This window comes from Labeo rohita, chromosome 23 (genome assembly GCF_022985175.1).
Source record: "Labeo rohita strain BAU-BD-2019 chromosome 23, IGBB_LRoh.1.0, whole genome shotgun sequence".
Taxonomy (NCBI): domain Eukaryota; kingdom Metazoa; phylum Chordata; class Actinopteri; order Cypriniformes; family Cyprinidae; genus Labeo; species Labeo rohita.
This window is the reverse complement of record NC_066891.1, coordinates 9,241,243-9,259,199: the sequence shown is the minus strand read 5'-3', so window position 1 is coordinate 9,259,199 and position 17,957 is coordinate 9,241,243. Positions and strand designations below refer to the sequence as shown.

General features: G+C 35.5%; 2 protein-coding genes across 2 annotated transcripts; one reads left to right on the top strand and one right to left on the bottom strand.

The window, feature by feature from the left end:
• Positions 1-2,073: 2,073 nt before the first annotated feature.
• Positions 2,074-12,156, bottom strand: bin2a (bridging integrator 2a). Its single transcript, XM_051096648.1, has 14 exons — positions 11,988-12,156; positions 9,201-9,355; positions 8,476-8,556; positions 8,336-8,390; positions 8,160-8,254; positions 5,758-5,853; positions 5,546-5,653; positions 5,267-5,352; positions 5,108-5,183; positions 4,935-5,017; positions 4,743-4,847; positions 3,384-3,843; positions 2,515-2,593; positions 2,074-2,396 (listed from the first exon to the last, which is right to left on the bottom strand). The coding sequence occupies exons 2-13, from the start codon at positions 9,291-9,293 to the stop codon at positions 2,549-2,551; spliced, it is 1,383 nt and encodes a 460-aa protein (XP_050952605.1). The 5' UTR covers positions 9,294-9,355; positions 11,988-12,156; the 3' UTR covers positions 2,074-2,396; positions 2,515-2,548.
• On the top strand, positions 10,981-17,459 carry si:ch211-210c8.6 (uncharacterized; the record flags this gene model as incomplete). Its single annotated transcript, XM_051096649.1, is given in 6 exon segments — positions 10,981-11,137; positions 12,285-12,390; positions 12,612-12,718; positions 16,061-16,233; positions 16,786-16,839; positions 16,841-17,459. Coding segments are annotated over 6 exon segments (831 nt in total), but the record flags the coding sequence as incomplete, so codon positions are not given.
• Positions 17,460-17,957: the final 498 nt, after the last annotated feature.

Sequence of the window (17,957 nt, the reverse complement as noted above, 5' to 3'; positions counted from 1 at the left end):
CTTAATTTGGAAAACCTTAAAGGCAATTTTCTCAATATTTTGATTTTTTTGCACCCTCAGATTCCATATACTGAAACAGTTGTATCTCGGCCAAATATTGTCCTATCCTAACAAACCATACATTGATGGAAAGTTTATTTATTCAGCTTTTAGATGTATAAAGTATATTTAGATGAAAAATTGACACTTATGACTGGTTTTGTGGTCCAGGGTCACATATATTACAACAACTATATTTTATAGAATAAAATGCTAATGTGAATAAGCTGGGTACACAAGGGTGGAGACAAGTCTGATAAGGCATGAGAAAAGACAAAGAATTTTTCTCTCTCTTTTTTTATACCGTGATTAGGGAAAAAGTCTATATCAACATACATTAAATGTTTGCATTAGCTTTCCATTCTTTAACTTGTATTCACCCGCATGCATGTAATGTACACAAAGGCACCCGTTTTGTTCAATGACCCTTAAACTTATAAATAAAACGCTGTGGTAGCAGTCACAAGTCTCACTTCCTAAATTGAATTAACTTTCCATCTTACGAATCTCGTAGGGTTAAAACACAAAAGTCATTTTAAACGGCTCTCATCGTTTTGTAGGTAAGTTAGGTTACACTACACACAAAAGCTAGAGGTGCTGGGTCACCAGATACTCAAAGAAACACGCACCGGTGAGATTGATTATGTGTTTGTTTGCAGTATAGACAACCTAAAACTGTAATCCTCACGAGCCCATGTATTAGATTTGATCGATAGTACTGGAAAATCCCCTCTCACACTGTGAACGACCACTAAAGAGCCGTAAAACTCATCATTTAACAGCTGTTTAGCCATTTGAAACCGTCAGATCTACTTCCAACCCAACAAGAACAAAAAACTTACCTGTCTGAGTGTCAAAGTCGCGGATAAACTACTTCTAGTTGAAGACGCTGCTCAAAGCTATTAAAATTAAACTTCAGACCGAGAAATCATTAAAAGTAAGCAGCTTTGAAGCCAAAGCAGACCAGCGTGAATCCAACACACGCTCATCCACAAGACTGTCTAAGTCTGCGATGTCCGATTTGTGAAGGAATCGTTTATTTGATTCGGATCTTTTTAGTGAATCAGTTGAACTGATTCACAATTCCGGCCTGAACGATTCGTTCACGAATAGGTCTGCCGTTTTTGAGTCCATAAACGATTAAGTCAAAAACAACCGTTGTCGTGACAACCCTGGATTTTAAGACGTACCGGAAAGGTTTACAACTTCCTTTACGAAAATCAGCCATGGTTATATTATAGTAAAATTATAGTAACCATGTTTTTTTTTAGCGTATTTTTATAACCACAGTTTTGCTACAAATACCATGGTTAAACTATGGTTAGAATACCATGGTTTAAGTATAGTAACCATGTTTTTTTGTTCGTTTGTTTTATTTGTAGTAAAATCATAGTTAATTTTTGTAAGGGACTGAGTGTAGGACAGTTTATCAACACACTTACAAACGTATTCAGACTGATCCATTAATGTAGAACTGTCATATAATTCATTTATGTATACTATTTTATTAAAACGTGCAAAAACATTAAAAAACACGAATTTATATACTGTTTAGGCCTAATGTAAAAGCAAAAAAATGATTTTATGTTTTTATAAGCTATATCATAGCTGCGATAAACTGAACTGAGGCACATGAAATTAAATTAAAAACTCGTAATAGAAATAAACGACATTCGCTTTTATTCTGACGTTTCATTGTGTATCCATACGGCCAGATTACGTAATTGCGTCACGACGTAAAGAATCATTTAATCCTTCTCTGGAACAAAGATCAGTTCGAAAGAGTCGATTCTTTAAAACGAGTGACTTCCCTTGGCGGAGTGTGGGCGCGTTCACGAGCGTTTCCTCCTGCCTGCTCCTGTGAAGAATCAAACAATGGCAGCATTCCACGAAATGACTAATATTAACCAACAACCACCACCCTGCAAGCATTCTAGGCTAACTTCAGAGAAAAAAAAATAGAAGATTTGGATCATTAGTTCAACGTTAATTGCTTAAGTGCGTGATGAAGAACATGTAAAAACAATAGGCAACTGAGAGGCAAGTTCACTTTTATTAAGTTATTTAATGATAGATGATTGGCAAGTACATTATCCAAGTAACATTTCCATTGTTTTCTTTGATCAATTAGATAAAAGTATGTCATTTATTAAGTTATGTAGCTAAAAACATTAAAATGCTTAAGGAAGACCACCACATAGGATAAAATACATTAAAGAGATTATATTCTAAAAGAAACTGTTCTTGAATTAAAACCCACAATTTAAACATCTAAAAATATATATCTCAAAAGATCAAGAATTACGTTGTGCATTTGCAGCCCGATTCCAGTGTGTTGCCAATAAACACTGTCTTTTCTGTAAACAGATATGAAATTTAAATGAAAAACATATTTAGCCATCTGCTCATAGTGGATTAAATGAAACACATGAGCACAACATGAGTGTGCTAGAAGTGCTCTCAAATTATGCTGACCTTTTGTCTGCTATTTAGGGGCCTCTGTTGTCGCTCACTCCTTCACCTCTCCTGATGGACGGTCACCCTTGGTAAGAGCCTTGAAACGGGTCAAACAAATAAAAATGACACCTTGTTTTGAGTTACATTTTTAAGAAATAACATAATGCTCAGAATGGAACATTGGCCTACTAAAATTACTGAGCACCACACTATATGCACCAGCAATCCTTCAGGTCCCACAATTTCTTTGGTTTTTTCAGCATTTTTGTGTATTTGAACCCTTTCCAACAATGACTGTAGGATTTTGAGATCCATCTTTTCACACTGAGGACAACTGAGGGACTCATATGCAACTATTACAGAAATGCTCACTGATGCTTCGAAGAAAACACAATGCATTAAGAGTGGGGGGTGAAAACTTTTGAAATTTGAGGATCAGGGTAAATTTAACTTATTTTGTCTTCTGGAAAACATGTAACTATCTTCTGTAGCCTCTTAAGGACAGTATTAAATGAGAAAATATGATATTTAGGCAAAATAAGAAAAATGTACACATCACCAATCTGTTCAAAAGTTTTCACCCCCTGGCTCTTAATGCATGGTTTTTCGTTTTGGAGCATCAGTTTCAACCTTCTGTAATAGTTGCATATGAGTCCCTCAGCTGTCCTTAGTGAGAAAAGATGGATCCGAAATCATACAGTCATTGTTGGAAAGGGTTCAAATACACAAAAATGCTGGAAAACCAAAGAATTTGTGGGACCTGAAGGATTTTTTCTGTAGAACAGTGGGCAGTTTAACTGTTCAGGACAAACAAGAGACTCAACTAAACAAAATTACTTATTTTGGTAAAATAACTGTATTTATAATGTGTTTACATCTTTGCTCACATTGATTGAAGCCTCAGGTTGTTCCAGATCTGACTTAGTCTCACAGGCTATTCCATTCTCCGCACCTGAAGGCCCATCGTCTCTCACCTTCTCAGGTGTTTTTTGATCTGTGATGTTGGAGCATTCAGAGTTTGCGCTTGGTTTCAGTTCACACTCATCACTGTCCTCGTCAGAAGACTCCTCTTCATTTGGTGTATCTTGATCTGAGGCTTGAGAAGACTCGTTCTTTTTGGCTTTCTTGTCTTCCTGCACTGGTTTATCTTCAGAGCTGCTGGTGTTATCTAGTTGTGGCTTATGGGGTGAGGTACCTTCCTCTGTAGGAAAATCTAATCTTGTAGGGCTGCCTTTTGCACCAGGGACGTTCTCAAAAAGGGAATGAGGGCTGGTGGGGCTGGTCTGCCTAGGGCTGTATGACCCATATGTGGGTCTCTTAGACTTAAAACTGGATGAATTGTCTCTCCTGTAATAGAAAGTATATTGTAAATATGTTGAAAAAGCAGTAATATTGTGAAATATTTTTTACTATTTAAAATAACTGCTTTCCATCTGAATATATTTTAAAATGTAATTTATTCCTGTGATCAAAGCTGAATTTTCAGCATCTTTACTCCAGTCTTCTCTGATGAATAGAAAGATCAGGAGTCAGTATATATATATATATATACATATATATATATGATATATATATATATATATATATATATATGATTATATATATATATATATATATATGATTATATATATATATATATATATATATATATGATTATATATATATGATTATATATATATATATATATATATATATATGATTATATATTTTAACTTTTATTTAGCATGGATGTTTTATATTGATCAAAAGTGATGATAAAGACATTTATAATGTTACAAAAGATTTTAGATAAATGCTGTTCTTCTGAACTTTCTATTTATCAAAGAAAACTGATAAAATCTACTGAGTTGTTTTTAACAATAATAATTTAGTTTTTTGAGCAGCAAATCAAAATATTAGAATGATTTCTGAAGGATCATGTGACTGGAGTAATGATGCTACAAATTCAGCTTTGAAATCACAGGAATAAATTACATTTTAAAATATATTCAAATAGAAAGTGCTTATTTTAAATAGTAAAAATATTTGAAAATTTTACTGCTTTTGCTGTACTTTAAATCAAATAAACGCAGGCTTGATGAGCTGAAGAGACTTATTCAAAAATCATTAAAAATCTTACTGTTCAAAAATGTTTGACTGGTGTGTAACTTTATATTATTTATCATGCAGATTCACCAGCAGATGGCATTAGTTCCAAACCTTTTAAAGTGAGAAAACAAAGAGAGAACCTGAAATGATGTTTTTACCTTAGAGAGCCCCTGGGGTTGTAACTGGTGTGGAAATCATAAAAGTTTTTAAGTGATCTGGGGGACAAAGTGTCTCTAAATGACCTTCTCTTCAAGGAACCAGACCTTTAAGGAAAAACAAAGAGAGTAATTTACTATAAAGTATTATACTACTGATATTCAACTTGTTTAACAATCTATAAAGCCTTATACCGGTTGAAGTTCTTCACGACAAAGCTCTTGTCTGGATGCTGGCTGCTCAGCTCTTTCATTACAGTCTGTAAATCCTCATTGTTCTTAGGGGCAAAAAAAGAAAAAAGGTAGTTGCAGAACATGAGGAATCACTTGTTTGATCCATGTATTTTATTTTAAATTGTTTGGTTTACCTTGGTAAGTTCCTTGTAGAAGATGTCTCTGAGGTTGCAAACGGCTTGGAAGACTGTGACATAGCATCCTATGCGACTACAGAATGCAGAACAAAGAAAAATCAATGAAGGTAATAGACATTAAAATTTAAACCATCTGTGTTCTATAAAAAAAATCACCTGTCAAATAGAATAGGTAGTTCCATCTTCAGCTCCTTGTTCATGCCCTCAAATATCGCCTTTGCTGCATTCATCTCATCCTCTGCCTATAAAAACAATAGCACAAACATAAAATCCTATACATTTAGTCTTCATTAAATCTGAATCACATCAATATGTTGCTAGTAATGTCAAGTTTGATAGAAAAGAACATGCATTGAAGGTTGGAAATGACCAGTAAGACTATGAACTTAGTGTCAGGCAGACTATACGAAATAGTTTGAACATGTCATATAATACCTTTCCAATTTTGACATCATCCTTCTTTTTAGCATTCTGCAGCCCTGTCGCATGATGGCGAGCGGAATCATAGTCTACGAGTTTCCTGTTTCGCTTGGCCACTTTTTCCTGAGTCATGAAGAAAAATAGTTGTGCATGTACTGTGCATTAAAAAAATGATTGAGGACTTAATGTAAGGTACATCTGCCAGCATATGAGGCAGCCGTTGTTACCCTGACATCTGGAAATTGGCTCATGTAAGACTCCATTGTGATTAATGCCTGATCACACAGCTTGTCCTCATAATCTTTCCACAGAAGGTCTTCTCCCTTTGGAACACAGACAGCCATATTTGTATTTATATAAGTAATTATTTATCTATCTGTTTATCTATCTATCTATCTATCTATCTATCTATCTATCTATCTATCTATCTATCAAGTATAAATCTCATCAGTTTAGTGTTTTTAAGCATTTTACATTTATTCCAAAATGATAAACTCAAGGCAGTAACAATTTAAACAATATATTTTATTTATGAACTGATGTTCAGCTGTTCTTTTTCATAATAAACTTATTTTCTGATCATCAGTCATCATCATCAGTCATCAGTCATCACTGGTCACAGATAAGATGTGCATTTAAAGGAGAAGTCCACTTCCAAAACAAAGATTCACATATAATGTACTCAAACCCTTGTCATCCAAGATGTTTATGTCGTCCTTTCTTCAGTTGTAAAGAAATTATGTTTTTTGAGGAAAACATTTTTGCATTTTTCTCCATATAATGGACTGATATGGTGCCCCGATTTTGAACTTCCAAAATGCAGTTTAAATGCGGCTTCAGACGATCCCAAATATGATTGTAAACGATCCCAGCCGAGGAGGAGAGTCTTATATAGCGAAACGATCAGTTATTTTCATTAAAAAATGCAATTTAAATACTTTTTAATCTCAAACGCTCGTCTTGCCTTGCTCTCCATGAACTCTGTGTATTCTGACTCAAGACAGTTAGGGTATGTTGAAAAACTCAGATCGTATTTTCTCCCTCAACTTCAAGAATCATTTCAAAATCATCCTACATCACTTCAGAAGTACCGACCCAGTCTTTTCAACGTGTACATGCAAAGAAGATCAAACACCCTTAGCAAAAAAGGTAAAACAGCGATATAGGACGATTTCGAAGTTGGGAGTTTTTCGACATACCCTAACTGTTATGAACTGGAACAAAAACAGTCCAAGCAGAGTAAGACAAGACGAGTGTTTGGCATTAAAAAGTATATAAATTGTATTTTTTTTTAATGAGAATAACCAATCGTTTCACTAGATAAGACCCTTCTTCCTCAGCTGGGATCGTTACTGCATTTGGGATCATTTGAAGCTGCATTTAAACTGCATTTTGGAAGTTCAAAATCAGGGCACCATATCAGTCCTTATATGAAGAAAAATGCTGAAATGTTTTCCTCAAAAAACAAAGGGGGTGAGTAAATTATATGTAAATTGTTGTTCTGGAAGTGGAGTTCTCCTTTAATAGAGCATTTTCATAATGCATCATCAGTCGGCTGTATTGGCTGCACTGAATGTAAACAATGCCACTGAACTGAACAAAACTCGCATATTTTGCTGATTATTGCTGCTGGAAATGGTCAATTATTGTCATGTTTTGGGCTGTACTAATCGGTCGGACCGGGAAAAACATTAAACATTTGGAGTACTACAGACTGGGAAAAGCTACAACAAATCAAGGAGAAGAGTGCAATAAACTGAGGAACAAAAGGCGTTTGTGGTTGGCCAAACTGAACCAGGATTCCAAGGCAAGAATCTTGACATTTGTGTTTGTGCTTATCATTTTCGGTCAGGTAGGTGAAATATTAGCATGAACCAATTACAGCTGATCATAACCAGTCATATACAACCATATCGCAATGGAGGCATTGCACAGACGCAGACTCCTGCTGTAAATTTACCTGCTGGTGTAGCTGTTGGACAACAAGTGATTTATAGGCTTTATGTCATAATGTCCTGTCAGAAGATGACTTTTTCTGTTTTTCTATAGAGAGTTTGCACTTACGTCACAATACTCCGCAAACAGTACTAAACAACAGCATGGACTGCACGTTAATGCACTACTGCATAGTTGTTCTGCAAATTTATGCTGTCTAAACCATATAAAAAATGCTAAATCATATAGAGAAGGACTTAGCAAGCAGGAAAGGGTGCAATATTTTAACAAGCTAAAGTTAATAGCTGGTAAAGATACATACGAGCAGTGTTAATAAAGATATTAGCTGAATATTTAACCTACCTGACTGGAAATGATAAGAACAAACATGAATGCTGTCAAGATTCTTGCCCTGGAAATCCTGGTTAAGTTTGGACATCCACAAACACCTTTTGTTCCTTTTTGCACTCTTCTTCTTGATTTGTTATAACTTTTGGCAGTCTATAGTACTCCAAGTGTTTTTCCTGTTCTGACCGATTAGTACAGCCCAAAACATGACAATAATTGACCGTTTTCAGCAGCAGTAATCAGCAAAATATACAAGTTTCGTTCGTTTCAATGGCGTTGTTTATGTTCAGTGTGACCAATATGGCCGACTGATGACTATATTCTTATAGTGCTCTCTGAGACTGACCTCCACAACTGCCCCAAGATCCTCTGCGCCGTCCCAGCTATCATCATAGGCATCATACAAGGACTGAAACAGTCGACCTGAGGCATCTCTCATTACTGTTAAACACACAATTAGGCATGTCAGTCATCCTGTTTAAAGATGCAGATCTCCTACATGAGGCTCAGTGAATAGCCAACCTGTGACAGCGTTGAGGTACGCTTTTAGGTCCTTGTATATTCTATATCCATCGCTCTGCAAAGGAGATCACATGGACATATTAGGCATTCTTTTCATCATCAAAGCAGTTATTTTGTTTACCACAGCAGATGTAATGTACCTGTTGGGACTGGAGGTTCATCGCGTACTGCTCAAAGTGCTCATCTTTGGTCTCCTCAGATTTGCCAAGCCTCTGCAACACCTGCAATGGCATCACTTATTACATACCTGATAGCCATGACAAGGGGATTCTCAAACTATACTGACAGCACTGCAATGGATGTTACACCTGAACCTTGAAATATTGATAAGTGCACACTGGCAAAGAAAAAGCTTCCTTACATGGTTGTAGATGGTACTGTTCAGCTGACTTTTCCAACAGACAGTTTGAGATGACAAGATATGAAGGGTTTAAACCAGAGTTGTCCAGCCCTGTTCCTGGAGATCTCTTAGATCAGAGTTCTGCTCTAACTCTGCTCAAACAAATCTTTCTAGTGCTCCTGAAAATCTTAATTAGCTGGTTTGATAAGGGTTGGAGCCGAAGTTCCCAAAGAGGTAGATCTTCAGGAATAGGACTGGACACCTCTGGCTTAAACAGACTCAGTAGGTGAAAAAACAACAGAAAAGTAAAAGGTGACTTGGTCAGCCTTAGTATACAATTGTGGCTATAAATGAGCCAGTTAAGCAGAAGGAAGCTGCATGTTTACATTGGCTCTTGTTCAAAGGAGTAGATAAAGCAACCTGTGTCAGCTTCTCCCATGTCTAGATTGATTATTAGATGAAAATAAGACTAAAGTTTTCAAACAGAAAGACTTTACATTGGGTTTTATGATTCCAGCCACGTACCTTCTCCTGTGCTCTGTTGAATTGTTTCTGCACCCGTTTAGCAAGCACATTGGCCCCTCCTTTCGAGCTGATGCTGGATTTGCTCTCTGCCATGTTCTCCACTTGTTTTCTTCTTAAATAATATTTTGTTAGACCTTTAAATCACCTGGCCAGCCCTGGAAAATAAAAGAAATTTTTTAGAGCAAAGACACTTGACTTGGTGTCATTACATACGTCTGTACTCTACTACAGACACACCTTTTCTTGGCTTCTTCCACAGTCATAAGTCATAAACCTCTTATCTTTCTAGGACATGACTTGAGCATTGGCGGCCCCTGAGTCATATTTTATAGTGAATGGTCATGTAAGGGCCTACTTGTGGAGAACAATGAAATTTTATTCTATTAGGCCTATATTACAGTATATTATTAATCTATTTTCCAAACTGTTTGTCCTATGTAGGGTCACAGGAATTCTAGAGTCATATATTATATTACACTACCAGTCAAAAGTTTTTGAACAGTAAGATTTGTAATGTTTTTAAAGAAGTCTCTTCTGCTCACCAAGCCTGCATTTATTTGATCCAAAATTATTAATTATTTAAATTATTTAAAATAACTGCTTTCTATTTGAATATATTTTAAAATATAATTTATTCCTGTGATCACAACTCAATTTTCAGCATCATTACTCCAGTCTTCAGTGTCACATGATCCTTCAGAAATCATTCTAATATGCTGATTTGCTGTTTAAGAAACATTTTTTATTATTATTGTTATCCTGACGTTTTTTTTAGGATTCTTTGATGAATAGAAAGATCCAAAGATCAGCACTTATCTGAAATAAAAGCTTTTCTAACATACACTATACCATTCAAAAGCTTGGAGTATCTTTTTGTTGTTTGTGAAAGAAATTGTGACCCTGGACCACAAAACCAGTCTTAAGTCGCTGGGGTATATTTGTAGCAATAGCCAAAAATACATAGTATGGGTCAAAATGATTGATTTTTATGTTATGCCAAGGAAATTAAGTAAAGATCATGTTCCATGAAAATATTTTGTAAATTTCCTACTGTAAATCTATCAAAACTTAATTTTTGATTAGTAATATGCATTGTTAAGAACTTAATTTGGACAACTTTAAAGGCAATTTTCTCAATATTTTCATATAATAACAAATCATACATCAATGAAAAGCTTATTTATTCGGCTTTCAGATGATGTATTAATCTCAATTTTGAAAAATTGACCCTTAATGACTGGTTTTGTGGTCCAGGGTCACAATTATAGAAATTAATACTTTTATTTAGCAAGGATGCTTTAAATTGATCAAGTTATGATGAAGACATTTAGAATGATACAGAAGACTTCTATGCCAAACAAATGCTGTTCTTCCGAACTTTCTATTTATCAAAGAACCTGAAAAATTTCTGCTCAGCTGTTTTCAACAATATTTGAATGATCTCTGGAGCATCGTGTGACTGTAATGTTGCTAAAAATTCAGCTTTGAAATCACAGGAATAAATTACATTTTAAAATATATTCAAACAGAACACAGTTATTTTAAATAGTAAAAATATTTCAAAAAATTGAAATTGAAAAAGCACTATATAAATAAATCTAAGAAATGAGAAGAAGCTGAACTATTCTATTCTATTCTATTCTATTCTATTCTATTCTATTCTGTGTTACAGATATTCAAACTCCACTTCCCAGAAGTCACAGCACATACATAAGAAGCATTGACCACTCCCCCTCCTCTTCACTAATGTTGACGTTATGAACTTTGCTCTGCTGATTGAACTCTTAAGTTTGTAACAGTGCAGCTTCTTCAGGACCTGCTGGACATGATCATGGGAAGCACGTTGGCCAAATGTGCAGCCACCGACCTGGCCATTCAGTGGGTCGGGTGGGCACTAGCGTCTGCTCTCAAAACGGAGAAGTTTTACGACTTGGCAGGTAAATGATTTATCCAAAAGGCGTAACTTAGTCACACAATATTAATATTACCCTTGCTTTGTCGGATATGTAATGGTTATGCATTAGAATGCACACACATAAATGGTATCTCGCCTTGAAGAATATTGTAACGTTAAGTTAGTTGTTTTGTTGTGTCGCAACTCATTAAGCGTTTTTTCCCCGTACTTTTTTAACGTCACAAATAGGTTATCAAATTGTATTTCGAGACGGCGGTTATCTAAACTACAATAACTTGTTGTGAAACGACCATAAATACGTCTCCACCCACAAGGCACGATCTTCCACCAGTTTACTGAAGTGCTTGGCTTTCCAGTATTCCGATAAGCCGGGCTCTCAACCAATCAGATCAATTTCTCATAGAGTATCCGTCCTATAATTGGCCAAATTCTGGATACGTCACTGTCAATCTTGCAGGAGAGGCGGGATTTGTCAGAAAACGGGTGGAAAAATGAAAGGCTGTAACTCGGATATGATTTTGAATAATACATAAATAAGTAGATGTCCAAAATTATATGTTATTTTAATCTTTATGAATCAAAACGTATGCGCAGACATCGAAAATAAATTATTTTCGTACGTAAACATACAGTTTAAACAAACATCTGTCAGATATTTAAAATACATGAATATATTTCATTTTAACCCCCATTTAGAATGTAATATATAATAAGTTTAATACTGCATATATTAATTTTAACAGCTATATTGATTAGCATTTTACGCAGGGCATGGATAGAGTAACAGCAACTTCCAGGCTTATGAGGATATGAGGATTATCCATGTCTTATTCATAGTCTTATTTTCTAAATAAAAATTAGCTTCTACTCACCTGTCACCATTCAATTTGCATTTCCTTTCTGTAGAGTGCAAATATTATCCAATCATTTCAGTCTTTCAAACCCAGCTCCCTGAGCGCTATTCCCTCTCTCTTTCTCTCTGAGAAATGTGCTCTTGAGAATCCTTGAACTTTGCTACCAATTGTCTCTAGGTTCATTGGTGAAATATTCAGTGAACACGCCTCACTTTTAAAATGGACGGACACAGGTGACTGGCTGCGCTGCCCATATCTAGCAGGATATTGAATGCCTTATCAGTTTAACTACAAATTAATTTTGTTATTTTGTAGGATCTGGAACCTTCATAATGCTGGCTCATCTGAGTCGTATTTGGGGCGGAAATGGCCACATTAGACAGAACGTACAAACTGGACTTGTCTCTGCCTGGGGGCTGAGGTAAGGATAGATAGATAGATAGATAGATAGATAGATAGATAGATAGATAGATAGATAGATGAAAGTGATCAATAAAGTAAAAGACAGGTCTATTTATTGGAGTCTTTTTGCTTTACCAGCATTAATAAAAGTGAAGTCAGTCCAGCTTCATGTTGTATTAATGTATCCATTAAAGTCTGGTTAATAAGTCAATAAGTAACAGATTGGGCCTTGTCCTGCAGGCTCGGGACATTTCTCTTTCTTAGAATCCTAAAGGAAGGACAAGACCGGAGATTTAACAATGTCAGAGACAGCCCTGGGACATTCTTTGTGTACTGGACCGTGCAAGGTATTTCAACTACTGCTATTGATTATTTGCATAGTTACTGTTAATTGATGGCTGCAGTAGGCCATTTGTGTTCAGTCTTCATACATCACTCTAAAATAGTGTCACAACAAACACAAACTTTATTATGTTATATGATAGTATATGATATATGATATGATATATTATGAATCACATAAGTAGAAGCATCTGTTCTTTTGTACCTATTCTATACTGTTCTATTCTATTTCACATAATGATCAATTATTCAACCTTTTCTATTCCTTTCTTTTCTATTCTGAGTCACACAATAGCTGACTTTTGCACCTACTCTATACTGTTCTATTCTGTCACATAATGATCATATATCTCTATTCTATTCTATTCTATTCTATTCTATGCTATTCACATAATGATCAAAATATTTAACCTATTCTGTTTCAATATTCTATTACAAAGTTTTTCTATTCTGAGTCACACAAAAACTGAACTTTGCACCTAGTCTATACTGTTCTATTCTATTCATTTCACATAATGATCAAATAGTCAGCCTATTCTATTTCTATATTCTGTTACATTCTTTTCTATTTGGAGTCGCACAAAACTTAACTTTGGACCTACTCTAAAATGTTCTATTCTGTCACATAATGACCATGTCTATGTCTATTCTGTTCTATTCTATTCTATTATGAATTAAATACAATAAATAGCAGTTAAACTTACATGTTGTTTGCATGTTCTATTCTGTTTTATTCTATATCACATAATAAAGATCAAATGTTTATCCGATTTTTATTCTATTATGAATTATCATTATGAAAAGTAGAAGTTGAACTTTGCACCTATTCTATACGATCATATAATGACCACAACTTTATATCTCTATTCAATTTGTTATATTATATTATATTATATTATTGTAGTACTCTCTTAATGGTAAATGAGAGAGACATAGACGAGTTAGTGGTTGCCCAAGCGGTCCTCTTTGTTGTCTTTAATAACCATTGTATTAATTTAGACACTTTAAATCACAGTAATAGTACATGTAGATACTTCAATAAAATCACAGTAAATAAATGCATAAATACATAACCATATATACAGAAATATTCTTATTCTTTCACACAACTGGACTTATAACAACTCAGGCAAGTATTTCAGGTAAATATTATACAAACGACTCAGATAAGTGATACATGAATGGACATCCCTTTTACACAAGTATCTTAAAATTACACAGTTACACAAATTATCAACTGATTATCAACGTGTTATTTGAGCATTAAAGCACTTCAATTAAAGTTTGTTATTAAATTTTAATAAACTTAACTAACCTTAATAGTAAATGAGAGAGACAAGAGTTAGTGGTTGTCCAAGTGGTCCTCTTTGTTGTCTGAGGATGCACCGCGGTTGTCTCGGTAACTCTACTCTCTCAACTGCCACCGGAATTTGGAAAATGCAGCTTGACTTTTCAGTGCAAACTCACATCAAGCACACATTAAAGTAATTGAAATTAAACTATATACACATGTAAGCAGAAATAGACATAAACAGATACAAAATAAATATATACAAATAATTTAATACTTTTCTGACCCAAACTATTCGGAGTGGTCACATTATATTTTGAACCAAATACCAAAAGTAGAAGTTGAACTTACAAGTTAATTACAAACTCTATTCTGTTCTATTCTCTATCACATTATAAAGATCAAATATTCAACATATTCTATTTCAGTTTATTATGAATCATTATTATGAAAAGTAGAAGTTGAATTTGTCAGTTCTATTGTTTCAATATTCTATTCCATTCTATTATAAATCAAATACCATAAATAGAAGTTAAACGTATACGTCGCTTACAAGTTCTATTCTGTATCACATAGCAAAGTTCAAATATTCATCCTATTCTATTCTATTCTATTCTATTATGAATAATTATTATGAAAAGTCAAAGTTGAATTTTGCACCTATTCTATACTGTCACATAATGACCGTATAAATTCTATTTAATTTATATTACACTGACCAAAATTATAAACGCAACACTTTTGTTTTTGCCCCCATTTTTCATGAGCTGAACTCGAAGATCTAAGACTTTTTCTATGTACACAAAAGGCCTATTTCTCTCAAATATTGTTCACAAATCTGTCTAAATCTGTGTTAGCACTTCTCCTTTGCTGAGATAATCCATCCACCTCACAGGTGTGGGCCTCAGGATTTCATCACGGTATCTCTGTGCATTCAAAATGCCATCAATACATTGCACCTGTGTTCGTTGTCCGTAACATACGCCTGCCCGTACCATAACCCTACCACCACCATGGGCCACTTGATCCACAACGTTGACATCAGCAAACCGCTCACCCACACGACACCATACACGCTGTCTGCCATCTGTCCTGTACAGTGAAAACCGGGATTCATCCGTGAAGAGAACACCTCTCCAAAGTGCCAGACACCATCGAATGTGAGCATTTACCCACTCAAGTTGGTTACGACGACGAACTGCTGTCAGGTTGAGCCCCCAATGAGAAGGATGAGCATGCAGATGAGCTTCCCAGAGACAGTTTCTGACAGTTTTTTGCAGAAATTCTTTGGTTAGGCAAACCAATTGTTGCAGCAGCTGTCCGGGTAGCTGGTCTCAGATGATCTTGGAGGTGAAGATGCTGGATGTGGAGGTGCTGGGCTGGTGTGGTTACAGATTGGATGTACTGCCGAATTCTCTGAAATGCCTTTGGAGACGGCTTATGGCAGAGAAATGAACATTCAATTCACAGGCAACAGCTCTGGTGGACATTCCTGCAGTCAGCATGCCAATTGCACACTCCCTCAAAACTTGCGCAGGCATTGTCCTGTGTGATAAAACTGCACATTTTAGAGTGGCCTTTTATTGTGGCCAGCCTAAGACACACCTGTGCAATAATCATGCTGTCTAATCACCATCTTGATATGCCACACCTGTGAGATGGATGGATTATCTCTGCAAAGGAGAAGCGCTCACTAACACGGATTTAGACAGATTTGTGAACAATATTTAAGAGAAATAGGCCTTTTGTGTACATAGAAAAAGTCTTAGATCTTCGAGTTCAGCTCATGAAAAATGGGAGCAAAAACAAAAGTGTTGTGTTTATAATTTTGGTCAGTGTATATTATATTATGGTTCAAATACCATAAGCAGAAGTTGAACTTACAATTTCTGTATGTTCACATAATGAACATATTTCTCAATTCTATTATATTTGTATATTCTATTCTATTCTATTCCAATATTCTACACTAGGAAGGACCAACAAGGAAAGTAACTTAAGTACTAAAAAACTGACATTTCATTAAAATGAAACTTGTTTCCTTTTTTTTTTCTAGCTTTGTGGGTCTTTATTACCCTATTGCCCACCCTAATTCTAAACAGTGAGAGGAGAGATGAACCCCTGGGCCCACGTGACTACATCGGGTGGGGAATATGGGGGCTGGGTTTTGCAACAGAGGCCATTGCCGACCAGCAGAAGTGGAATTTTAGGAGTGATCCAGATAACGCTGTGAGTAACAACATGCACTGATAATAATAACTTGATAAGACTACTCAGTTGTGGAAAAGTACATAATGACATATAAGTCATTTAACCTATATCCTAAAGAGATATTAGCACCAATTTTGTAAGGCCTGTGCCTTTAAAGATAATGTGCTGGATCAAACTGGTTGTTCTTAACGTCTGGTTGTCTTAAGCCATTTTATGCAAAAAAATGTTGCACAAATTACTAAAGGAAGAATACCAGAGAAGTGTTTTTTCCCCAAATGGGTTAAATATACAGACACTAAATGTTAACCATATGTAGGTTGTTCTTTTACAAAACATTTTTTTAAACAGCCTGAAACAGCTTTTTGCTTAACCAAATGTGTTTGGGGTGGGGCTATCTGTTGCCCAACCAACGGCAGGCAGGGGAAGTGAGGCAGAAATTACACACTTCACCTTTAACTAAATATTTTGAATTTAGCTTCAAGTAATCCTGACTTGAGTGCTTATTCATTTGCATATGACATTTTAATTAATGTTAAGGCATTAATCATGTAAGCCTACTTGTATTCACAGGGAAGGTTTATTCATCATGGACTGTGGGCATACAGCAGACACCCAAACTATCTGGGGGGAGATTCTGCAATGGTCAGGCCTGTTCCTGGCCGCTTCCTCCGTCATGCGTGGACCTCAATACCTCAGTGCACTTTCTCCTCTCTTCGTTTGGTTCTTACTGAGACACGTTAGTGGGATCCCCATCCTTGAGAAACAAGCTATGAAGAAGTGGGGATCGGATCCTGCTTTCCAGAACTACATCAAGAACACTCCACTCCTATGGCCCTTCCCCAAATTTAAAGGAGAATGAAACATATGTACAGAACTTGCAGTAATTGCTCACGCTGACAAATGAACATTGAGAGCTCTTGTGAATGTCTGAATATACAGTTGAGCCCCCCCCCCCCCCCCTTTCAGAATCATTAAAAATGTTCATTATTTTAACAAAATAAGGAGGATCATATAAAATGAGTGTTTAAACCTTCTGTAATAGTTGCGTATCAGTCTCAGTTGTCCTCGGTGTGAAAAGATGGACCTCAAAATCATACAGTCATTGATGGAAAGGGTTCAAATACACTGCTGGAAAACCAAAGAATTTGTGGGACCTGAAGGATTTTTCTGAAGAACAGCAGGCAGTTTAACTGTTCAGGACAAACAACAGTAAAACACAGTATTAAAAATCAAGGGGATGTAAACTTTTGAACCAGATCATTTTTTTTATAAATTTTTATAAATTCAACTATTTGGATCTCTGGCAAGCCATTCTTTGTAATCTTAGTTATTATAATTAAAAAGCCCCCAAAGTAGCGCAATGACCATATCCCACATGAAAACTCAAAATATTTAATTCCCATACCTAAAATGTATATTTCACAGTCACCCTTTGTGCAGACTGATCATAAACACAGCTAAAAAGCTTCCTACCAGTGGCCATCACAAAACTTAATAGCTTGCACAGTTTTATCACAGGTAGAATGCAAAATGTCATAATACAAGCATTTCAGTCAAAGGTAATTTAGGTAATAAAGGTATTTCAAACATTTAACTTACAGGAGAAAAAACAACCTTTCGCAACAGTTTAAAATCAGCCTAATTCCATGCAAAAAATGTGGATTTGGCAACCCTAAATCCAACACAAGATGCAGGAATCAGATTTAACTGGTCGTGGGTCAAGACAAGAGTAAGAGGAGATG